General features: G+C 43.2%; 1 protein-coding gene across 3 annotated transcripts in view; it reads right to left on the minus strand.

Annotated features, from left to right (window-relative positions):
- Positions 1–25,634, minus strand: part of LOC135785318 (NXPE family member 3-like) — an 81,107-nt gene that overhangs the window by 48,661 nt on the left and 6,812 nt on the right. For 2 of the 3 annotated variants that reach the window (XR_012335655.1, XM_065294694.2), the window contains exons 2-3: positions 14,918–15,031; positions 6,141–6,193 (exon numbers count right to left, since the gene is read on the minus strand). Coding sequence is in view for 1 of the 3 variants with exons in the window: in XM_065294694.2 (XP_065150766.2) it covers positions 6,141–6,193; positions 14,918–14,972 (108 nt within the window). In the remaining 2 variants the exon portion in view is untranslated. The remainder of the gene's footprint in view (positions 1–6,140; positions 6,194–14,917; positions 15,032–25,634) is intronic. The other variant, XM_065294695.2, reaches the window with a different exon arrangement.

Genomic DNA, 25,634 nt, shown 5'->3' on the forward strand with positions numbered 1-25,634 from the left:
ACAAATTTCTAATTCTATACTATAACTAATAATTTACTACTGGTATTAAAATCTCCAACACTCTTCTACAACTGACACCTATCCGACATTAAAACGCCATAACACCCACAAGGTGGCGCGTGTTTCGATACTCAGACCCAACCAATGACGTGTTCCCCACAAACCGAGACCCCCCCAACACACACACATGATTGGACAAACAGTAATGGAAAAATTAAGCCTGGAATATGAAGCACTGATACTTCTGGAAGAAGCTCCATCAATAAAGCAACAAGCTGATGAAATTCAGATGAATATTAATATCATGTGTACAAAAAAAACTTAAACAACATGTGTGTGAATGGCAAATATTATAAATGTATTTACTCATTCAACCCTGCTGAAAGAACAGCATAGACCAGCATAATTCCCATGCTGGTATGACCAGTTAATATTGAAGTTAATATTCATAAAATTTGATAGTGTATTTTATTGAATAATGTTCACACGCACAATTATATGTACATACAATCCTATCTAAACAGTATTATGTTGGACTAAAATGTGAATAATGCAACACAACCTTCGAATCGAGGCTTCATTTAGTGACATCAATCATTAATTACTGTCTAATCACTAGGTGTACTGTAGGATCATGCAAAATTTATGACAATGCCATCTTTGATCATAAGAAAGTGACAACGGCTGTAGAGCTTTCCGCCAGGTCTTACTACTGTTCGCATAAGTGAAGTGAAGTGTGAAGTGTTATTTTTATATTCTTAGGCATTTGAAGAAATAAGTATATATTTACCATCTTATTTTAAATGCAGGCACATTTATGTTATATTTAATATACACTCACCCATAGACTGGAAAAAAAGATGGACGACGTGACGTCGCCTCCCTCCATTGTAATGAATTGTAGCCAAAAATGTCCGACCATGGTCACCGCCATGTTACTTTAAAACATCGGTTTGGAGCCAAGGCATGCGCAGAAGGAATCGTCCGTGGAGCTAGAGGCGGAGCCGCGCTATCAAGCTTCCGCCCAAACGCTTGCGCGACCAATTCAACCACGCCAATCTGAACGACACGCCCCGTTTCTATAGCATCAAATTACAAGCTAAAATGAAACTTATCACAAAAATGAACACTTGAACATATATCAGCGCGATAACAACTTCTTGAAAGCAAAAGCATCTTTCGGAAACTTTTATTGGAAGTGTTTTTTATTTAGAGCAGAGTCCCATTTGTTTGAATGGAGAGGGCGGGGTTTTGACTTGTATTGCAGCCAGCCACCAGGGGGTGATCAAAGAGCCAGAGGCTTCACTTTTCAAGACTTATGAGGCACACACGCACTCACCTAAAGGATTATTAGGAACACCTGTTCAATTTCTCATTAATGCAATTATCTAATCAACCAATCACATGGCAGTTGCTTCAATGCATTTAGGGGTGTGGTCCTGGTCAAGACAATCACCTGAACTCCAAACTGAATGTCAGAATGGGAACGAAAGATGATTTAAGCAATTTTGAGCATGGCATGGTTGTTGGTGCCAGACGGGCCCAATCTGCTCAGTTACTGGAATTTTCACACACAACCATTTCTAGGGTTTACAAAGAATGGTGTGAAAAGGGAAAAACATCCAGTATGTGGCAGTCCTGTGGGCGAAAATGCCTTGCTGATGCTAGAGGTCAGAGGAGAATGGGCCGACTGATTCAAGCTGATAGAACAGCAACTTTGACTGAAATAACCATTTGTTATGACCAAGGTATGCAGCAAAGCATTTGTGAAGCCACAACACGCACAACCTTGAGGCGGATGGGCTACAACAGCAGAAAACCCCACCGGGTACCACCCATCTCCACTACAAATAGGAAAAAGAGGATACAATTTGCACAAGCTCACCAAAATTGGACAGTTGAAGACTGGAAAAATGTTGCCTGGTTTGATGAGTCTAAATTTCTGTTGAGACTTTCAGATGGTAGAGTCAGAATTTGGCGTAAACAGAATGAGAACATGGATCCATCATGACTTGTTACCACCTATGCAGGCTGCTGGTGGTGGTGTTATGGTGTGGGGGATGTTTTCTTGGCACACTTTAGGCCTCTTAGTGCCAATTGGGCATTGTTTTAATGCCACGGCCTACCTGAGCATTGTTTCTGTCCATGTCCATCCCTTTATGACCACCATGTACCCATCCTCTAATGGCTACTTTCAGCAGGATAATGCACCATGTCACAAAGCTCAAATCTTTTCAAATTGGACATGGCAATAAGTTGTACTAAAATGCCCCCCACAGTCACCAGATCTCAACAGATGAATAGAGAATCTTTGGGATGTGTGCATGCCACAAATCTTCATCAATTGCAAGATGCTATCCTATCAATATAATCCAACATTTCTAAAGAATGCTTTCAGCACCTTGTTGAATCAATGGCACATAGAATTAAGGCAGTTCTGAAGGTGAAAGGGGGTCGAACACAGTATTAGTATGGTGTTCCTAACAATCCTTTAGGTGAGTGTATGTTATAACCTTAATAGATTACAGATATGTTTGATTATTGTGTATCTGTATATGCATAATTAATGAGTGCGCAGGCGCCACCTTTATCTTCATTTTGTTGTTAGTCAGGACTGGTACGCTTGCAGGTGAGTGTCTGTTAACTGGCATCATTAATAATTCAGATCGAAATTAATATCTCCTGGTAATAAATATTATTATATCTCATTAGTTCATTATGATGTTTGTTTTGTTTTATTGCAGGTTTACAACCTAGCAATCTAACAGATTATTTAAGTGACAAGTTAAACGTCACATAAAACTAGCTGTGTATGTGTACTAAATAAAAATAAACTACTGGAAGATTTATAACATATACAGTGTTTTGCATGGAAGAGTTTCCGTGATGAAAGCATTGTTGACTCTGATGAGGACTACACTCTGGAAACAATACCGCTACCGCATCGTCGACTCGAGGAAAAGCCATGTGATATTTACCCTCGTTTGATTTCTTCGTTTATTACTCTTTTTGCCTTGTTTGCCTTCGCTGACTGCATATGCAGGTACTGTGAGTTTTGAATGCTCTTTCTCTGCCGTACTTTTGCTCTTCCTAGAGTGCCTTGTGCACTGGATATCAATCGGTATCAAACTGTCACTCAGAAAGAGTGACAGTCGCGCAAGCCAATCATTTGTTTCGTCCATAATGGAAATAAGTAGCTGTGTTTAAAACAGTTGTGAGAGGTCTACTGACACTCGATTTTTATACTCTGTTTTTCAGAGTACTTAAATTTTACTTATGTGTTGAAATATAAAGACAGTTTAAACTAATTTGGAAAAAAGTGTTTTAGACTTTTTTAAACTTTAACCTGCCTACCCTGCCTTTAAAATACATTAGAAAATTAAGATTTATTTCTTTTAAGACATACAATCATTGTAGTTTCATTCTTACCTTGAAATGTAACAGTTGCTTTTCTGAAATTGAACCTGAAATATTAAACCTTGATGACGTATGCGGTCGACCAACGCGACTTCCGGAGAACGCAACCGAAAACATGTTCAAGACGTGTCCGGCGGAACTGGCACAAATGTCCACCCTAGTTGTGGGGCTAACAGTGCGGCTATCAAATCTTTTGAAGCAAATCTTTTGAGTCCATTCATCTAAACGATTCGTTTGAATGATTCGTTTGCTAAAAAAAAGTTATTTTAGTGATTCTGATCACCGGGAAAAAGAAAAAAAGACATGGCAAAAAAAATAGACGTGCTTTTCCTGAAACCCTTTCAGTGGGAAGTTTATTTAGCTATAGTAGGTAGTTTAGTAAAAAACTGAACAACGGCCATCTTTGAATCTCTCTGACTGGACCACTGTTTAGAAGCTACAATCAGAAATCATCACAAATGTTTTACAATGACCATCATTCATCTAGGACAGTCGAAAATAGAGCAATGTGAACAGAGTTAAAAATGTTAATAAAAAAATTAAATAGCCTACTTCACAATAAAACGTATCACAAACTTAGAAATCACATTTTCATCGGTGGCAAATGAAAGGATGGTTTTAGTTATTTAACAGCATTTAAAAACCCCTAATTAAGAGCTCTTTTTGTTCTCCACTGTAAAGTGCAGTTTTGCATAGGGGAGAGCGGGGCACAATCTAAAGCTTTTTGGTTTTGGCTCAATAATTTAAAAAATATTTGAGTTTGATTTAATAATATTTTTACACAAGCAACACACACATCTCTGCTACAAATGACCATTTGAAGTTTGTTTCTAGTACTTACCATTCTTGGACAATTACACCAAACATAACAGAAGTACAAACGTTACAACTTTCCCAAAGGTGGGGGTGAATTGTAACAGGCAGGGGGTTAGTTATAACACTTGCTAAACATTAATTTTGCAGGCAAATATTTAAATACTATCTTGTCTATATACTTCAAGTGGATATTGTTTATATATCTGTCTATAATAGACAGGTATCTACACTACTCATCCCTCATCTAACCATAGTTCAATAATAAATGGATACAAATGTCTAAATATGTGAGAAAAATCTGCACCGTTATGAGAAAAAAACATTTTCATATGTCACCCAGTCTGTAAAAAAACATATTAAAGTCTCAAAATCAAATTCTAAGATCTGATCAAAGTCTGATTTTAGCCATTAATTTCATTATGATTTTAATCTTTGACGTGACCTTATTCAATCAATATTAAATATATGAACAAAAAATACATTTTGACGCACAATTTTTGATAAGACAGGCACATTTATTTTGTTGGCAGACAGCAATCATTAGTGTATAGCCTATTTAAAACAATGGCAAGCATTACGCTAATGTTTTCATATCGTTAGTGCTGAGGGGTTAGTTGTAACACAGTGTTACAACCAACCCCGCTGGATGAAAATATTTTCAAGCCTACCAAAAAAGTTGCTAAGAGCTGCTGACACATTTCAAAATATGGCTATGTTTTAGTCAACAAGACACTGATTTAGCAGCCATAACATTGGTTTTGGTATCTTATTTACCTAACTCAGAAACCGAAAAAAACACATGATGAAAAAATTTACTTACATGCCACCAAAACACATCAATCTATGGAAAAACATTATACCTTTCCATAAATTTGAAGCAGTGTTTTTGGCAGTGTGGAAACAACTCGCTCAGAAAAAAAAAACAAATCGCTCAACCCTGTGCAACAATGTAAATGGTCTGTGTTACAACTAACCCTTCATTAGTTTTTGCGCACCCCTGTAAAAAATTATTTGTACTGTATCAATCAACTTTAATTTACAAGTCATTTTAACTTACAGTTTTTATTCACGAGTTGATGCAACTTAAATAATGGAGTTGAGTTAGTTTAAGTTATTTTGGCTTTATTTTAATATTTCAAACAACACATCACTAGTCAAGAAACTTAATAATTTACTTGTATGTATTTTACATTGTAGTCAGAAACAGTTTCAAGCAATGTAGTAGGACACATCTGAATTTTAGCTCGCAATTTAAACCAGCATCGCAATGTCAGTCTTATGTTGCTTCACAGTTTCTCAGTAGCAGTCACTATTTTTAACCCTGGAGAACCCAACAACCCTTTTATTAGCAGCAATTAACATTGGCCAAATTTAACCCAGGGGTTCTCCAGGGTTAAACTTGTATTTGGCCATTTATATGTTATGAGATTGACAATGTCACTTTGACTATTTCATTTATAAACATGCATGCAGCTTTTAATTAATTTTCTAAGAAAATTTGCTAAGTTGTTTATTTATTCAAACAATAATTGATTTAATCAGATTTTTACACAAGCGACACACACATCCGACGAAAACACATCTTTTAACAGTGAGAGAAAAATCACAGATTGCTTTCCTTTCCACAGATTTGATTGTCCTGTGTAATAATGTAAAACAATTATGTTACAGTTAACCCTACGGTAGTTTGTGCCCTGCTCACCCCTATTTGACACATCACAAGTCAACTTAATTTTTTTTAAAGGATTAATGCAAAAGGGACTACAAGTGTTCAAAAAGGTTACTAAGAGAGACACTTATTGATTCACATTCATTTAAATTAACTCATATAATTCCAGTCAATATTTAAGTCAATAGTCACAAAATAATTCAAATAAACAAATCTTTAAAGCATTAAATGAACTTACCGTCAACAAAAATATCAGCACGATACAAATTACCGGCACTTTGTATCTGTGAACTAAGAAACTACAGAGTAAGAATATGCATAATAAAAACATGACAATAGTGAGGCAGAAACAGTAATACTTTTGGTAAAAATATTTTTTCAGTGTAGTTTGTCTCTAATGATTCCGTTCACACAGCCAGCAACTAGCAGGGATCTCATTCCCTTCTACATGATCTCTTTCATTACAGTTGAAGTTTGGATACTGAACACAGGACAGTGACCATTGGTGACAGGAAGTGGCTGAGTCCAGTGACACCACAAAGTTGAGAAAGTTTAACTTTTTTATGTATATTATTAGGGACTTTCGGTATAGCGGCTACCAATGGGAGTGAAGTCAGGCCATTTGTCTTTTCCCAGCTAAAGCTGCGGTCACACTAGACTTTCAACATGCATATTTGGTGGACCTTGCTGCTGGGTGTGGGCAGGGAGCAGCTCATCAATATGATCTTTGGCTTCATCCATTTGTGCTTTTTTTAGTAGAGAGAAAAGTTACACATCCCCGAAGAGAGAAAAGTCATGGTCTTGTACTGGTCACAATGTTCCACGTGATACAAAATATTGTTGCGTGAGCTTGCGTTTCCTGTCTGATTCATTTGCATGCGTATGAATGGAAGTCAGTGGAACAAAACGTCTAATGTGACCCGTAACACATGACGTACCTAGGGCTGTCGCTCTAAAGAAATTGATCAATAATAAATTACATTATCTTCTGTGCTCCTTGCTCAAAAATATTTAAAAATATATGTGTGTAAAAAAGTACAGAACAAAGGAAGGCTTTGCTATAACGTAAAGAACATACTGAAACAGTAGAGTCAGCACATGATTATGATGTATATCTTACTTTACGCAGATTTTTTTTGTTGATATAAAACTAGATTATCTAAATGCTTGGTAAAAGTCAAGTGTTCAATCTGTTAACAACAAGGGTGGCTTTACATCAGATGCAGTGCAGAAGCTGCAGATACACAGAGAATAAACCTTTAACTCATTGCCCGCCATTGAGGAGTTATCTCGTCAATTAAAAGAAAAAGCTCCCCTGCCAATGACGAGTTTTTACGACAATCTATTTTTCCACTATTATCCACCAGGTGTCGCTCTTAACCAACACTGAAGCATCCACTGATTCAAAATCAATAAAATCTTGGTGTATGTTTTGATCATCGCTCTGAATCTGATCTCTAACAAAAGTTATTTACAGAAATGCAATTATCTCAGCTTTTGCTCAAAATGTGGTATTTTTGAAGAAACGTCTCGGTTACGGATGTAACCCTCGTTCCCTGAAGGAAGGAAATTGGAGACGTCACGTCGTGACCGACCAATCTGCTTTGAATACTACTTAAACGCCAATGAACTTGGCATTGAGCTATTTGCATAATGTCGGCACCGCCCAGCCAGGTGCAAATATCCGCATGTGCAAATAAGGAAATTAGCTTCATTTCGCTTAGAAAGCAGGGAATCAGTGACCGGCCGTAAAAAGCAGGGAGCAGCACCTGTGGCAACGGGACATGACGTCTCCGTTCCCTTCCTTCAGGGAACGAGGGTTACATCCGTAACTGAGACGTTTCCTTTCAGTTGGTCACTACAACGTCACATCGTGACCAACGAATTGGGAATCCCTACCAAAACGCCACTGGAGCTGACCTCTTCCAGTGTCTGCAAAAAGCCCTCCGGGTCCACTTAAGGAGATGGAGAATAGGATTTAAGGCAGAAGGCCGGGCACTGCATGTTCTATTAACCCCACAGTAGTGCCAGCGACTGGGAAGCGCCCTATCTGAGCGGAATAGGAACGCTGCGGAAGCCACCGCCCCATGAGGGGTTAATGGTGGAGAATAGTCAACCGTGGTTGGTGTAAATAGACAGCCTTAACTGTGTAAGCAGAGCAGGGCTCTGCTGGATGGAAAATGTGGGCTGGTAGGATTAACTAGGCCTGGCAAACTCGATTCCTTTTAAGGATCCGGGTTATTGTGAGTCACTCACTAAAGTGATCCGGGTTGTGTGATTCACTTGAGTCATTTGAGTCAGTATTGCTAAATTGCCAAGGAAACTCAGTACAGACCCACTTGTAACCGGCTGATCCACGCGACTCGAGATTCTCAGAGACGGAAACATTGCAGACTCGCAGACCATGGACATGAGACTCGCTCTACAGATCCCACTAACCGGCTGATTCGCATGGATCAGCCGGAGCCGGTTAGTGGATCTATAGAGCGACTGAAGTCTCCTCAAAAACAAAACCATAACAAAAGCCTTTCAATTCTGAAATAACATGCTTATAGGTTTTAGGTTTGGTGTGAATGGTCGACCATTTAAAAAAGAAGCCTAATAACAATAGCATAATAATATAGAGAAAATATAGAAAAGAACTGTCCTGCTTATGTAGCCCCCAGAGTCGGAGAGACAGTTCGCGCAGATCAGCCGGTTACGGATCAGCCGGCGGATCAGCTGGTTACGGATCAGTCGGTTACGGATCAGCCGGTTACGAGTTGAGAGACTCTCGAGTCAGAGCAGATTCGCATGTCTCTCGAGTCCGCATTGTTTCCGGCTCTGAGTGAGAATCTCGGGTCAGTTCGCGGCTCGCGCGGATCCACAGGTCTCTCGAGTTTGCAATGTTTCCGGCTCTGAGTGAGAATCTCGGGTCAATTCGCGGCTCGCACGGATCCGCAGGTCTCTTGAGTTTGCAATGTTTCCGGCTCTGAGTGAGAATCTCGGGTCAGTTCTCGTGCAGATCAGCCGGTTACGAGTGGATCTGTAGTGCGAGCGAAGTCTCATCAATAATGTTGAAAGAGGTTTGTGTGTGTGGTGGCGCTGTTTATGGTTTTACATTGAATTGTAGTAGGACTCAACTGATCCGGGTTAATGACACTAGAGACTCGTGACTCATTAGTTAATTTAAAGATCCGGGTTAAAGATCCGAGTGAGTCGCGACTCGAACAGGTCTAGGATTAACCCCCTTGGAAAAATACTCACAAAGGAACCCTGCGTAGGGTACGCAATGTGGAGGCCCGAGCCAAACACATAGGTTGGCGAGGGTGCAGCTAGTGAGAGGCTGACAGCAGATGCTCCGCAACATCAGCTGCCATGGCAGCGGAGGAGGGTCAAATCAAACCATTACGCATTTTTGACCGGATGGCCTTCCATGCCGACACTTATTGTGTAGCGTCAGTTGGAGGCTGCAAGCGACATGCGAGCCGGTGATCCCCCAGGTGGGGTGAGAACACAAGAGGAAACCGGCTCGACACGAACACAGTAAAACCTAATGAACATGTTAGGTGTTGCCCAACCAGCAGCTCTGCAGATGTCTGTCAGCGAGGAACCACAAGCAAGAGCCCAAGATGAGGCAACACTTCTGACCTGCAGATTATAAGCAAGGGTAATAGTGTCTACAATCCAATGAGACATCCTCTGCATAGTGACAGCTTTCCCTCTCTGTTGACCACCGTAACAGACAAAGAGCTGGTCTGAGGTCCTGAGGCTTTGTGTGGGATCCACGTAGAGGTGCAGTGCGCGTACGGGACATAATAAAGCCATGGTTGGGTCTGCCTCCTCAGGGGCAGCACTTGCAAACTCACCACCTGATCTCTTAAAGGAGGGGTGGGAACTTTGGGCACGTAGCCTGGTCTGGGTCTGAGTGTTACGCTCGAGACAGCAGGACCACACTGAAGGCATGAATCGTCAATGGAGAATGTGTGGAGGTCCCCTACCCTCTTAACACAGGCCAATGTGAGCAGGGTCAGAGTTTTCATTGACAAAAACTTCAGACTCACAGACTGCAACGGCTCGAACGGAGGTCCCTGCAGGGCTTTCAGCACCATGGACAGGTCCCATGGAGGGATAGAGGGAGGCCGTGAAGGATGCAGCCTTTGTGCGCCTCTCAAAAACCTAATAACTAGGTCATGCTGGCCGACCGATCTGGCGTTTATTAGAGAGTGATGTGCAGATATATATAATGGTGGAGGGTGACAGCCTACCATCCAACCGGTGCTGAAGGTATGAAAGCATGACATTAATAGAGAATTATCGGGGGTCTTCGCATTGGGAAGAGCACCAATCGACAAACAGGTTCCATTTAAGCGCGTAGGCGTGTCTAGTAGGTGGTGCTCGCACTGCAGCGATGGTGTTTAGATACCGCTTGCGATAAATCACCTAAACCTTCCGCGCGCTCCACACGTGGAGATCCCACAGGTCTGGGCGCGGGTGCCATAACGTGCCCCCTCCTTGAGAAAGAAGGTCCTTCCTCAGGGGAATCCACCAGGGAGGGGCTGTTGCGAGGAGCATCAGTTCTGGGAACCAATTCCTGGTCGTCCAGTAAGTCGCGACCAGTAGAAGGCTCTCCTCGTCCTGCCTGACCTTGCACAGCATCTGTGCGATTAAGTTCACTGGAGGGAACGCATATTTGCGCATCCCCGCGGCCAGCTGTGTGCTTTGAGGGTGCCCTCGGTTAGTGAATAAAACTGGTGGCAATGGGTTGTGTCCGGGGACGCAAACAGATCTATCTGTGCTCGACTGAAACGTTTCCAAATCAGCTGAACCGTCTGGGGGTGGAGTCACCATTGTGGGGTGTGGGATGTGAATGGCACGAAGGGACCTCAGATGCTTCTGACTCCAAAGGAGGAGATGATGGGCAAGATGCGACAGGTGATGAGAGCGCAAACCGTTGTCGCAATGTTGTCAGTGTGAACTAATACATCCTTCCCTCACAGCTACGTAGCAAAGCGTACAAGTCCCAGATATACAGCCCACAGCTCGCGGCAGTTGATGTGCCAGTGCAGCTGGGGTGCTGTCCACACCCTTGAAGCTTTAAGCCTGTCGTACGTGGCTCCCCACCCCGTGTCGGATGCATCTGTGTGTACAACAGCATGTCAAGAGACCTGTTTCATGGGCACACCTGCCCTCAGAAACGTGGGGTCTGACCACGGGGTCAATGTTAGAAGACACGCAGGTGTAATGGTTACATGGTGTATGCCGGCGCGCCACACTCTCCTCGGGACTCGATCGTGAAGCCAGTGCTGAAGCGGTCTCATATGGAGCAGCCCGAGCTGTGTCACAGCGGCGGCTGCAGCCAAATGCCCTAGGAGCTTCTGAAATTGTTTCAGTGGGACCGCGTTCTTCCCTCGAAATGTATCGAGGCAAGTCAGGATTGACTGCGCGCTTCTGTTAAATGCGCTGATAAATCGATCGAGTCCAGTTCCATACTGAGAAAAGAGATCCTCTGCACGGGCAGAGTTTGCTCTTTTCCCAGTTGACCCGAAGACCCAAACGGGCGAGATGCCGGTTGAATTGTATTTTGTAACCGAGGCGGATCGTGCATAATAACCAACGGGATGGGCTGGGGTGCTGCAGCCAAGCACCCAAAGACCGTGCGTCTGGAATTAGCGGCACTACCGGGGTACCTGCGGAGGGGCAGCCGAGTGGGACTGGTGTGACTGCCGATGTGTGTGCGTGGGAGCACAAACAACTACAGTGTGTGGTGTGACACTGACCTGACCCGCTGAGGGTGATGGTCATCCGGTCTCCTGCACGGATAGTGCAGACTCCGAGAAGCACCCGCTTGCGATAGAAGAGGGTGCTCACAGCTCTCTCGAATCCTCTGGAGACCTGGAAAAGAGATAGGAATGCACTCGTTTTGCGGGTGCCGGCTGAGAAGACTGGCGGAACAGAAACAAAATGAAACCAAGGATTTTCCGCCGAGCCCTCCTCCGAGGGAAGGAGTGGTGCGTTCACCGTCTCCCGAAGAGTGATCCCATCCGGTTTCCAGGTCGCCTGTCTCAGGGCCGCTAGGACTTCCGTTTACCACCACAGGAAGCATGTTGAGCGGGCCCGATGGGCTGTCAACGGCTGTTCCCCCTCCGCTGCAGGGATGTCGTCCTAGGGAGGGGGGCGGGGGCAGCCGCCGCAGGGCGCCCTCGGCAAGGAACAGACTGGGCAGCCGGCGCTGGTGGACGAGAGGCAGCTCTCTTGCTAACTGCCACCGCTGCGGAAGCAGCACATGCACACATACATACACATTTACTTGCCTCATTCCTTCCGTCGTTGATTCTATCAGAGGAGCAGGTGCACACGCAATTCTGATAACACCTGGACATTCTCTCATTTCTCTCTGAGCATTATTTATATGTGAGGATTTGTGTTATTGTATTATGTGTTAATGGATTGTGTTTATATATATATATATATATATATATATATATATATATATATATATATATATATATATATACTTATTATAATGAAATGTTTAATGAATTATAAGTGACAAGTAAATTAGGTACTTGTGAAGATATGAAATGTTATACTTACCCAACAGTGGTATGGCCCCAAAAGGGGCGGGACTTGGCCTATATAAGCTGAGGCCAAACCTAAAGGTGGGGCTTGTTTTACCAAGTCAAGGCGAGAGTGCTATTGTGGAGCCTCGAGCGAAAAGCTAACCTCTTCTTGTATACGGTGGATACCTGTCTCATTACTTGTAAATATATATCTGTGTTGGATTATTTTTCTACATTCATTTATTTAAATTTTTTAATTTTTTGGTACTTTGGATTTTTTGTCATTTGATCAGCATGTGTATATATTCTTCACTGTGGAGAACCCTTTTGGCACTGTAAATAAATTCCACCTATTCAAAAGAACTTCAGCGGGTGCGCCATAATTTCTTTCAATCCCTCACAAACTCACGTTGTTCCCTAGAAAGCGAGCTGGTAGGCTCGACTGTATCACATCCGCATCCGTCATGTCAGCCAGACACAACCAAAGATGGCATTCTTGGACCACCAACGTGGACATGGCACGACCGATCGCCTGCGCTGTCACCTTCGTAGCGCGGAGAGCCAGATCAGGGGCAGCCCGGAGCTGGCGAAGCAGGCGAGTCTGCAAGCTCGCGAAGGAAGGGTGGGGCGGTCTCTCCAGGAGACAGCGGTGGCCAGACACAGTTGCATTGCGACCCCCTGCTCCACAGAAGGGATCCCGGTGTAACCCTTAGCGGCTCCATCAATGAGGGGGGAAGCCTGAAATGGCCGTAATCTGGTTGAAAACGGCGACGTACCAAGTACGTGTCAGCTCTTCGTGCACATCGGGAAAGAAAGGCACGGGAGGTGAGGGCTGTGAGGTCCGGGCAGCTCCAAAAAACCAATCATTCAGGCAGGACAGTTCGGGCTGAGGGGGGTTAACCCACTCTAACCCTACGGTCTCCAACGCTCGAGCGAGCACGGCCACCATCTCCGGGTCAAACTCCGACGTCGCGACCCGACCAGAGGGAGGAAGGACGTCCGCGTCCGCTTCGGAGGGAGGGGGCCCATGTGGTGGATGCTGAGGGAGACGCAACGGATTCGGCAGACATCTTAGAACACGACGCTGCGGTCTCCATTGATAACTCTACCGGCTCAGCACAGTTAAGCACAGATAATCCTTTGAGAGCTTCACAGCCACGCTGTGACGGCGTTCAGCACTCGCAGGACGGGGGTGACGTCGGTTCCGGAGAAACGACAGCCGTCTGCGCAAATCCACAAGGGTCATCTCCTCGCAGTGAAGAACCCCCAGCGAACGCCACCTCCGCATGCTCGATGCCCAAGCATGAAAGACAACGCTCGTGACCGTCCTTCGGACCCATGTACTTTATGCACCCAAGATTGCACGGACGAAAAGCCATCCTGAAAAGGACGCTGATCTCCGGATATATGAGAGAGTGGCTGTCTTTACCAAGAGACAAAGCTCTCCGTATCACTCTTTTAGGAAATCACTCTTTAGATTCCCAGTTGATGATGTGCACAGGGAGCGGCAACGCACTCACTAAAACTCAAAAACAAAAAAGCTGTAGAGTAGTGGAAAACTGCGAGCGTCCGCTGTGGTACTGCTTGTCCAACCAACTTCAGCAATCGTTTCCCAAAGAGCAGAAGAGTAGCTTCTCAGGAGCAGATACTGCCGCCTTTCGAAGCGAAATTAAGCTAATTTCCTTATTTGCATGTGCGGCTTATATACGCACCTGGCAGGGCGGTGCCGGCATTATGCAAATACCTCAATGCCAAGTTCATTGGCGTTTTAGTAGTACTCGAAGCAGATTGGTCTCTCTAAGCGAGTTCCCAATTTGTCCGTCACAACGTGACGTCGCAGTGACTGTCTAAAAGGGAACCTACCCATATTTATCATATAGGTGATAAAAAGAAAACAAATGAAGATAGGATGAAACTTTTTTTAAGAAAAGGGCCTGTTCTTTCTGTTATTTTTTATATATTTAAAGGAGAAAAGGTTATGGAAGGCATTAAACTTTGTTAAATTATTTAAAACAGCAAGTGAAAAACAAAAAAACTAATCTTAAGTAAATAAATTTGTAAATAATTAAGTAAATAATTACTAACTATGTAAATAATTACCGACTCACTATCACATGATGTTGTTGTAATGTTGCTGTAACTAACTGGCAATGTCTGAATGTTACATTGTGGTGACAAATTCAGGAATTTCATTATACATTACGAAAGTTTGGTCTTCAGATTAAGGTGCAGTTACGTATCATTCACGTATTTTGGTTAGCTGGGTTGTCAGCTACTGCAGTCATGTTTACAACTGTTATTAGGAAAACTAGAATTAGGAAGGCCTCCTAATGACATAATAGATAGAGACGTGTGACACACAACAACAAAGTTGTTGGCAGTGTGTGAATGGGGCTTAACTAAACAATGAATACTACTGTTATAAACAATATTGATTTATAATTTAATAATGTTAATTAGCTTTCATTTTTACCTGAAGAAATAGTTGAATGTGGAACTTTCATGGTAATTCTGTTCCCTTGTCCCATACCAGAGGTTATTTCAGGATTGTATAAATTGGAAGGCACATGGAGGACCAAAAACAAGTCTAGGATTAAGTGAGAAGGGGAGAAAAAACAATTAGAAACTGGCATAGAAAATTCTGAGCATGATTTCCAGGCTGATAAACATAAACATGCTTTACGATGCCATGCAAACCTTTTTTTTTTATTTGTATTAATGGTTGTGAAAAAATTATCTTCAGATTATTAAAAAGTAAGAAAGAAATGTTTCTTTAAAGGCCAGTTCACACTGTGAGACAACTACCAGCTCCAACAGACACCAACAGACAACCACATTTTAAAGTCTCATTGACTTTGATCCAACAACTGCCAACAGGGATTTCACACTGGTCAGACAGACAGTGGAGTCCAACAGTTGGAGTCTGTCTGACCAGTGTGAAGTGGACTTAAAGGTTCATGAAACCATGCCATTTCAGCTTTAGTCTACCTCACTATTGTTTCAAAAGAGGCAACTTAAAAGGCCGTGGACGCTGTGAGAAGAACAGCGAGGAGTGGGCGGGGCACATGATATAATAGGCTTTCTGACCGAGCCTGCCCTTGCATTCTCCGCTGGGTTTCATGGAGGCCTGAATGGGCCGGGTGTCCAGGGCCGGCGTCAAGGGGGGGCATTCGCGGGCAGTGCCCCCCCAAACAGGTTGTTGTGCCCCCCTACAAAGTTTTTTATTAATTTAATATATATCAAGAATAATTAAAATAAATTAAACATTGAATGTTTCATGACTTGTAATGTAATCAAATGAGGAAAATATAGTTGATATATGTTTTCTTTAATTAAAATAGACCAGTTTCTCTGATTGGATGTATTGCCGCGTCTCACCCGTCTTACGTCTTTAGCATATTTGTGACTTGATACTAGCAACGTGTTTTTTTCGCGGCATTTTATGGATCGTGTAAAATATGGATATTAGAACATTTAGAACGAACCAGCACCGCCTGCTTCATCTGACTTCATCAAACACAGACTGGCTCAAACTCCGAGATTAGAGATCGAGGTGGAATTTACAAATTTACAGGAATCTGTTTTAAGGAAGTTTAATGTTTGTACACGCCGTCTTCAGCTATTTTAAAGGTAAGTTAGCGTTGTTTTAAATTACATAAGCTTAAATGTGAAGTGTGGCTATAGACAGTTAACAGCATTACGACGTGATTATATGGTAAAGCGTTTTTTTTTTTTAAAGCTAGGGTGCGGTGCGCTATGAAACCCATTCATTTCAATGGCTTGCGCTGCGCGAGGGCGGTTTGTTGTTGCGTCGAGCGCAGCGGAGCTCAGCTTGCGATCACGCCACTGTTGAAGTTTAATAGTTTTGCGCATAGTTTGTGGTCTTTTGCACTTTATACGGGAAATGAGCTGACAGTCTGTACCAGTTGTATGAGTGTGTGCTTGCTGTATTTGTTGTGTTAATGTCTTGTTTTTGCAAGTTATTGTTGCTATTGCATGCCCCCCCATTGGAAGCCAGGTGCCCCCCTGTTAGTTATTGTCTGGCGCCGGCTCTGCGGATGTCCTTAAGTTGGTGTCCCCACAGCATACGGGAGGATGGAATGGACACCTTCTGGGATTAGCAGACTAAGGGGAGGCCTCAGTCTGCTTTTTGGGTGGCAGAGAAGCACTACAAGCCCTCAACCGCATCGCTGAAGAGGCTGGCCTGGGACACAAATGAGATTAAGAAACGGAGGGGTTACTTGAGTGTAACCTTGTGCCCTGAAAAAGCGGAATGAGATGCTGCGCTGCTAAGCGCTATGGGGAAACGTCTTTATTGTTGACCAGCTGAATATAGTGTGCAAACACGTCAATGAAATTGACCCGGAGGTATATAGCCTCGGTTGATGACGACATCACAGCGCACCCTATGCGAGGCTATAAAATAGATGAGCACCAGCTGTGTCATCAGATCTTTTGTTTGAAGACCAGTCCTGGGACATCTACTGTACGGCAAGACAGGGCAGCATCTCGTTCCGGTTTTTCAGGGAACAAGGTTACACTCAAGTAACCCCTCCGTTCCCTATCAAAAGCTTTACTTCGATGCTGCGCTGCTAAGCGCTATGGGGAACGACAATACCCACGCTGCTGTGCTTGGAGATGTCTGGAACCCTTACAGATGTGTAAGTGTGCGCACAAGGACCGCAAGGAAATCTCAGACATAAACAACCAAGCTTAAAATAGTGGATGTGTGCGGAAAGGATGCTCCTGCCGCCTCACAAACACCTATAAGAAGGCACCCCTTACTAATAAATAGCAGTGGGGAATACCCCTTTATGGACAAATGGTATAGACATCAGCTTGAGATGTTGACTCGAGGACATGAGATCCTGGAGTGACATGAAAATCCAAGCTATAAAATCTTGTGAACGTATGCGGAAAGGACCAGCCCGCCGCATCACACCTTCATCACTCCTGGGACAAAATCTAGACAGGATGGCAAGACTGCCAGAGCCTGCATATCCCCAATTCTTTTTAAAGAAGTTATTGCCATTAGAAAAACCATCTTTAGTGCCAGAAGTCTATCAGAAGCTGGCTCTAGAGGTTCAAAGGGGGTCTGAACCAAACCCTCAAGGACTATAGCTAGGTCCCACGAAGGAATCTTGGTTCCGAATAAAGAGAGCGAGCAGCGCCCCGTCCACCAAAGCGTGACAAGCCGAAAGAACGGCCACATAAACCCTGAGAGTGGATGAGCATCCAAGCTATAAAATCTTATGAATGTATGCGGAGAGGACCAGCCCGCCGCATCACAAACGCTCTGTAAGGAGGCACCCCTTACTAAAAGTAGCAGTGGGGGATACCCCCTCTTGGAACAACCGGTTTAGACAACAGCTTGAGATGTTGACTCGAGGACATGAGACCCTGGAGTGACATGAGCATCCAAGCTATAAAATCTTATGAATGTATGCGGAGAGGACCAACCCGCCGCATCACAAACGCTCTGCAAGGAGGCCCCTTTTACTAAAGCAGTAGAAGAGGCTACTCCCCTGGTGGAGTGAGCTCTCAGACCTGCTGGTGAGACTTGACCGTGCGCCTCATAGGCAAGAGGAATGGCATCCCTAACCCAATATGATATGGACTGCCTGGTGGCCGCAGCACCTCTGTTGTGGCCACCAAAACAGACAAACAATTGCTCTGACTTACGCCACTGGCTAGTGCGGTGGACATAAGCCTGAAGAGCACGGACTGGACACAATCTATGGTATAACTCCTGCTCCGGCGTGGTGAACGGTGGAGGGCAGAAAGTCTCAATAATGACCAAATGTGCAGTCGAAAAGGGAACCTTAGGCAGGTAATCAGGATAAGGATGCAAAATCACCTTCACCATTCCTGGGGCAAAATCTAAACAGGATGGCGAGACAGCCAGAGCCTGCTTATCCCCAATTCTTTTTAAAGAAGTTATTGCCATTAGAAAAACCATCTTTAGTGTCAGAGGTCTATCAGACGCTGACTCTAGAGGTTCAAAGGGGGGTCTGAACCAGACCCTCAAGGATCATAGCTAGGTCCCAACAAGATCTTAGTTCTTCATCATTTTGCCCCACGAATAAAGCGAGCGAGCAGAGGATGCCTCCCGAGCGGCGCCCCATCCACCAAAGCGTGGCAAGTCGAAAGAGCAGCCACATAAACCCTGAGAATGGATGGGTATAAGCCTGCTGACAGCTTTTCCTGCAGAAAACTCAGAACTGTAGCAATCTGGCAGTTAACAGGATCTGCATTATGTGTCATGCACCATGCTTCAAAGACACCCCATTTAAAGGCATAATTCTTTCTAGTGGAAGGAGCCCTAGCACTCAAAATAGTGTCAATAACATCAGACGACAAACCTGTGTCCCTCAGTTGTTACCCTTCAGGAGCCAAACATGGAGAAGGTCCCTCCTCTCTCCGGACTCGCCCATGGCGAACCATTGAGGAGAGATATTATTAGGGCTGCAACAACGAATTGATTAAATCGATAAAAATCGATTACTAAAAGTGTTGGCAACGAATTTCATAATCGATTCGTTGTGTCGCATGACGCAGAGACGTTTAATAAAAAAAAGGAAAAACTTCAGTTAAGCGTGGAGCGAACACACTCGCACTGCGTCCCAAACCGCCTAATTCCATACTATATAGTAGGCAAAGAGTACGAGAAGTAGTGTTTTACTTCTCCCAAACATAAGCGCGTCACCTGGGGTGTATTCCAGAAAGCAGGGTTAATTTACCATCAGATTAACCCCGAACTTTGGGTTGATCAACCCCAAACTTGCTTACTCAGGGTATGTCAGTTCCAAAACACCTGTGTCGAGTTAGTTTAATCAACCTAAGGCTAATAACCTCGAGTTAATGCGCGCGCACGGCGAACATATAAAGGCATTTTCAATGGAACGCCGATTTCAGGAGTCACCATGGAAACAAAGGGAGAGAAGTTACGTGCCGCGTATTTCTCAGAGGCGGAGTTAGAAGTATTAATGTTGGCGTATGAAGAGTTCAAGCCGATTATAACAAAAAAAAGCAATACAGCTGCATTTGCGAGGGAAAGACAATTGGCTTGGCAAAAAATAACTGACAGAGTAAATGCGTAAGTTTTTTTATTGCATTATAAAAATGCTTGCCTTTCTTTTGTTAATTTGCAAAGTTGAACAATTGTCTTTTTGAGCATGTGGTATGACTCGACAAACATTTACTTTTCTCTACATAAGTTTCTTAAGAATACAGTGCAATGTACTTTTACAAGAAATATTTAGGCCTCTTGTTTTATAAGGTGTAATCCTTCTGGAGCCAAAAGAACTCTTTCCCAAGTCAAAATGAAACACAAAAACATTCTGCAAAAAGGTAATATTTTATTTTAACTGTTGTAAGATCAATGTCTTAAGTTACATTTACAGTATTCTTCCTATATATATATATATATATAGCTAATAGAAAGAAGGCTGAGGCCCGTCTAACTGGCGGGGGTCCACCTCCACCTCCTCTCACTCCATCTGAGGAGTTGGCTCTTTCGCTTAATAAAGGTCGCCCGGTGGTCGATGGTATTCCGGAAGGCTCTTCATCAGACTTTGCAACATCCCACAACAACACAAGTGACTTGGTACAATGTAGGTATACCATATTAGTACTTATGATTATTTAGTCATACGTTTGGACAAAACGATCATTAACTATTTTCATTAGGAAGAAGGTGCTAAATGCTTTCCAAATGCAGTCATTGTTTTACTTGTGCATTATGCATTCATATTCTATTTAACAGCATATGCTGTAAACAGTAATCTTCTTTTTATTCTTTCATGTTCCAAATCCCTTTATTCAGTTTCTTTCTTTAGTAACTTTAGTAATACTTTAGTAATTTGCACATCTATTTTCTTGCAGTTGCTGATGGACGCATTGTATTATTGGATCCTCCTGAAACCACACAGTCTGTCACAATTGTTAGTGATGCATTTTTAGAACCAGTTTATTTTAAATCTTTCACTTTGTCTGACAGACAAGGTAACCTTGCATATTTCCACTCTAGGAAAATGATGATGAAGAGACCACATCTGCTGTGACTGAATTCGAAAGTGCTGGGGGACCCACAGAGGTATGAGGCATATACTGGACAACGCGTTGCTTTTTAAATGGAGTGAAAAATGTGTAATGTGTCCTGTGACAGAATCTAGCTGGGGATGTACATGCAGATGAGGGTCCATCTACCTCTACACATAATCTTAACAGTGTAAGAACTTGTCCCTGGTTGGTCTGATTTACATAATGTTACTATGTGTCAGATTTTCTTCTTTACCCATCTTATTTACTTTTCCTTCCTAGTTGTCTGCAAAGGAGCTGTATAAGGTCCATCTTTTAAGGCAAATAAAAAAACTGATATGGACATGGACCTTATACAGCTTCAGCTAGAGGAGAAAAGGCTGGCCATTAAAAAGGCCAAACTTGAAATAAAACTACTGGAGCATCGCCTTGAGGTGAGAATCCTATGTGAACATGATTATGTTGTTTTTTTGGGGGGGGGGGGGTTGTGTGTGCATTTATAAAGAAATAAATACAAATTTGTCATGTCTCTTTTTTTTATTTCAGGATATGAAGAAATAGAGAATCAAATAAAGTGATTTTGACAAATCATGTCTCTAAGCATTCTGCCATCTCTGTTGTCTGCTAGATTGAATGGGTTTTCATCTAGGTCATTTTCATCAGGACAGGGGGGATGCCTTTCTCCTCTTATTGTGGCAATGTTGTGAAGTACCACACAAGCAACTATGATCTCACATGCCCTATTTGGAGTGACCCTGAGCCCACGCAGACACTGAAACCTCGCCTTCAGAATGCCTATTGTCATCTCCACCTTGGCCCGTGTTCTGCAGTGAGACCGGTTGAAGCGTGTCTGGGGTCCGGGCTCAGGATCAGGGTAGGGTGTCATCATATAGGGAAGGCAAGGGTATCCTCTGTCCCCCAGCAAGTAACCATAGAAGTGTCCTGTAATGTTTGAGTTGTTTTATAAATGTAATAAAGATTACAAGTATGTGTCTAACAAAACGTACCCTGTTGAAATTTGTTGCACAGAGATGACTCTCTAAATATTCTGGCATCATGTACAGATCCAGGCCATTTTGCCTCAACATTAGTGATGAGGTGGGTTGCATCACATATTACCTGTGAAACACAAGTAGTTTCTCATTTGTACAGTAACGCCAATATTAAGGAGCCAAAATATAGCTATTACCTGCACATTGATGCTATGCACAGACTTCCTATTAACATAGTCTCCCTCATTGATAGATGGAGCTTTAATAGGAATGTGAGTGCCATCAATGCACCCAATCACATTTGGGAACCCTGAAATTAAAATTTATTACAAGTTTAAGAAGTTTGTGTAGCCTTTACATGTGTGTGTGCAGTCAAAATAAGCCTATTAAGAAGTGTCATTATAATTGAAGTAGGTGACAGATTTTCTGAGAACAAACCTGCCACCCTGTGGAATTCCTCTTTAATAAAGGGCACAGGTTTATGACCAGGGAACTGTACAAAAGTGTGTAGCAACCGTTTCAGTGCGATGCATACAGTACGAATGGCTCTACACACGGTTGCCTTTCCCACATGCTCTGCATCGCCCACATTGTATAGAAAACTCCCTGTAGCAAAAAACCGCAGAGCAATACAAAGAATTTGTTCGGTGCCAAGCGCTGACCTGCGGTTTGTCACATTTGAGATGTGTGGTTTTAGCAGGTTTGTTAAATAAATTAACGACTCCCTAGAAAAACGATAGCGCTCATGTAAATATTCGTTTGGATACGCAAACACATCGATACGTGGTCTTATCACCCTCTCACGGCGAAAAAAACCCAGTATAATCTGTGCTTCTACGTCCACAGGATCCTCATCAAAAGGGCACGCCATGCTCGGAAACCTGTCTGAAACAAACTAACCCTGCAACATAACCTGCTCCGGAGCAGGTTATCTTCAGAGAGTCAGTTGCTATGGTTACTTACATAACCCGAAAGTTACCTCCGTTTTTGGAACCGAAAGCAGAGGTTATCCGCTTACTTACTCCTAAACTTACCCGGGTATGCCACATAACCAGCTTTCTGGAATACACCCCTGGACGTTATAGCCGGCAAAGAGGTAAACAAACAAAGACGACACGCTTATGCTTTATGGAGCGACGACAGCGAGTAAAAAAAGTTTCTAGAATGAATATAAAACTCCAATGACAAACTCCAATGATATTAAACAAAGAAATAAAACGTTGAGAGAGAGTTGTATGAACGATCAGAGAAAACACATAAAGTCAAATATAAGGTACAAAGCTGTCACTGGGGCAGTACACTTTATAAAAGGTCGTAATATGTACCATTTAGGTACAAATATGTATCTTTGAACTGCCAATATGTACTTTTGAAGTACTAATATGCACTTTTTGGGTACAAAGGTGTACCTTTTTGAAAGGGTACTGCCCAGTGACAACTTTTGTACTTTTATTTCTGAGAGTGTACTCATATGCTATCTTTTTGATCCCATCAAGAGAGGCTTCTTGATGGGAAATGCATCATAAAAAAGTCTATATATTTGGCAGATGTAAAGCATACATGTGTATTTTTTTGTGTTAATCCATTTTTATTTTATTTTATTATTATTGTAACAGCTCAGGTGTGTTCAAGGAGCAACATGTTTGTGCAATTTCTAAAGATTTTAGTTCTGTTTTGAATAAGGGGTTGGAAATTAATGCTTTTCTTGTTTTTTGTTTTTTATCCGATTAATCGATTAATCGAACAAATAATCAACAGATTAATCGATTATTAAAATAATCGTTAGTTGCAGCCCTAGATATTATCTCTGAGAACCATACTTTGTTCGGCCAACGCGGTGCTATCAGTAAAAGACTAGGCGAACACTGGGTAGAAACTGCGGAAGCAGCGCCACTGGGGAAAAACGCATAGAAGCGCTTGTCCGGCCATGGTGCGCCCATGCGTCCAGACCCAGGGGGGCTGGGGACTCAGAGAGAAGTAAAGGAGATATTGCGCTATCTGAAAAGAGGCCAAGAGGTCCACTCCTCTCTGTAAAATCAGGTCCATATCTGAGACACTATGTCTGGGTGGGGTTTCCATTCCCCAGTCGATAATGTCTGCCTGGACAGTAAATCTGCTCCTACATACAGGTTTTCTGGGATGTACACTGTTCTGAGTGACAGGGACTTGTCCTGAGCCCAGAGAAAAATCTGCCTCGCTATCTTGTTCGGATTGCGCGAGCGCAGACCTCCCTGGTGACTTATGTATGAGACTGTTGCTGTGTTGTCCACCCACACTAGGACATGACAGCTTTTCAGTTGGCGGAGAAAGTATTTCAGGGCCAGAAATACAGCCGTCAGCTCTAGGCAATTGATGTGCCAATTGAGCTGATGACCCTCCCATTCCCCTTGAGCTGGACGACCATCTAAGGTCGCACCCCAGCCCGTCAGGGAGGCGTCTGTCATTAGCAGTTTGCGATGACAAGTCGCTCATAGCGTGGGACCCAAGGCAACAAACCGGGGTCTTATCCACATAGTTAGTGTGCGAAGCCCACAGCGGGTCACTTTTATTAGCCTTTGAGGGTTGGCCCTTGGATGAAACCCTCTGGCTCTGAGTCACAACTGAAACGGCCTCATATGCAACAGCCCCAAAATAATCACTGTGGATGCTGATGCCATGAGCCCTAATATCCTCTGATATTGTTTCACAGTGAGATCCTGGCCTAGCCTGACTCTGCTCAGGGTATGCTGAATGGTCGCGATTCCTTCAGGAGGCCGATGTACCCGCATTGTAATCGAATCCCAAACTATCCCTAAATAAGTCGTTCTCTGGGCATGAGAAAGAACGCTTTCCTTGGCGTTGAGTCTCAACCCTAGAAAAAGTATGTTTTTGTGTTGGAGCACCACCTCTCGCAATTTTGCTAGTATTAGCCAATCATCCATGTAATTTAAAATGCGGACGCCCCGGAGTCTCAATGGAGCCAGTGCTGCATCCATACATTTTGTGTATGTGTGGGGTGATAAAGCTAGGCCGACTGTAAGAACCTGGAAGTATCTGCTGTAAAAGCCTGACCTTCTCTCTGGAAGGGGAACATGTTCTATGGCCCCTTTCATCAGTAGAGTTTGTATTTCTTGCAACAGTACGTGCGTTCGTTCCGGTCTCACGGAAGTGAATATCACGCCATTAAAATGCGGAGGACGACAAATAAATTGGATTATGTATCCTATGTGTAATGTGCTTATTACCCAAGCAGAAATGCCTGGCAGGAGTTCCCGCGCTGCCAGACTCTCTGATAATGGTATTAATTTCATTATTTCCTCTTGGGGAATGCTAAAAACCCTGCACCCTGAATGACAGCAGGAACACGGGGGGCCTTTAACATTGAAGACAGAGGGCCTTTAACATTACGGTGGAAAGGCTTCGTAAAGGCAGCGGGATGGAGTGATCTGATGTAATATGATATAGAGCTGAAGATCTTTGCCCGAACCCAACGGGACCCGTCGGGACCCGACGGGCTCGGGCGGGTTCGGGCTTCATTTCTAACATTTTACACGGGCTCGGGGCGGGCTCGGGCTTCCGCTCCGGCTTTGTGAGGTAAATGAGCGGTCAAGTTCAAATCAGTAGCGCAGGATCGCGCTGAATTCATTTACAATGGATTTAATGATTTTCCTCATCAAAAACATGTAGCCTAATCTTGGTGAGTAGGTTTTTCAATGTATAACTAAATATGAATCGAGTCTTACATAATTTAGACAGAGGATAGACTAATGTTGGCAGTAATGGAGAGAAGTGCCGACGCAAATCCCGCGGAGCCTGCCTCTTAATTTCGTTATTGCCAAATACCCATCTTAATTCAGAATGTATTATCTTAATTTAATTCGTTAAGAAATAATAATTTTATTGGCATATTTATAGTGTATTGCATAAGCCTATTTAGAATGAGATGTTACAATGTTACAGATTACTTATTTCTTTGTTTCAACTTCCAAGTGGCGTGTAGATTATTAGTCATGAATAAATAATGTTAAAACTTGTGTAAATTTCTCATTCTTGACAAAAGCTGTGTGTGTGCGCACATTTAAATAATGTCGGGCTGTAAACGGGTTCGGGCTTTTAAAAAGCTGTCAATCTAAATGTACGTTCGGGTTCGGGCTGCATTCTGTCGGGCTCCGGACATTT

This window comes from Paramisgurnus dabryanus, chromosome 22 (genome assembly GCF_030506205.2).
Source record: "Paramisgurnus dabryanus chromosome 22, PD_genome_1.1, whole genome shotgun sequence".
NCBI classification, from domain to species: Eukaryota; Metazoa; Chordata; class Actinopteri; order Cypriniformes; family Cobitidae; genus Paramisgurnus; species Paramisgurnus dabryanus.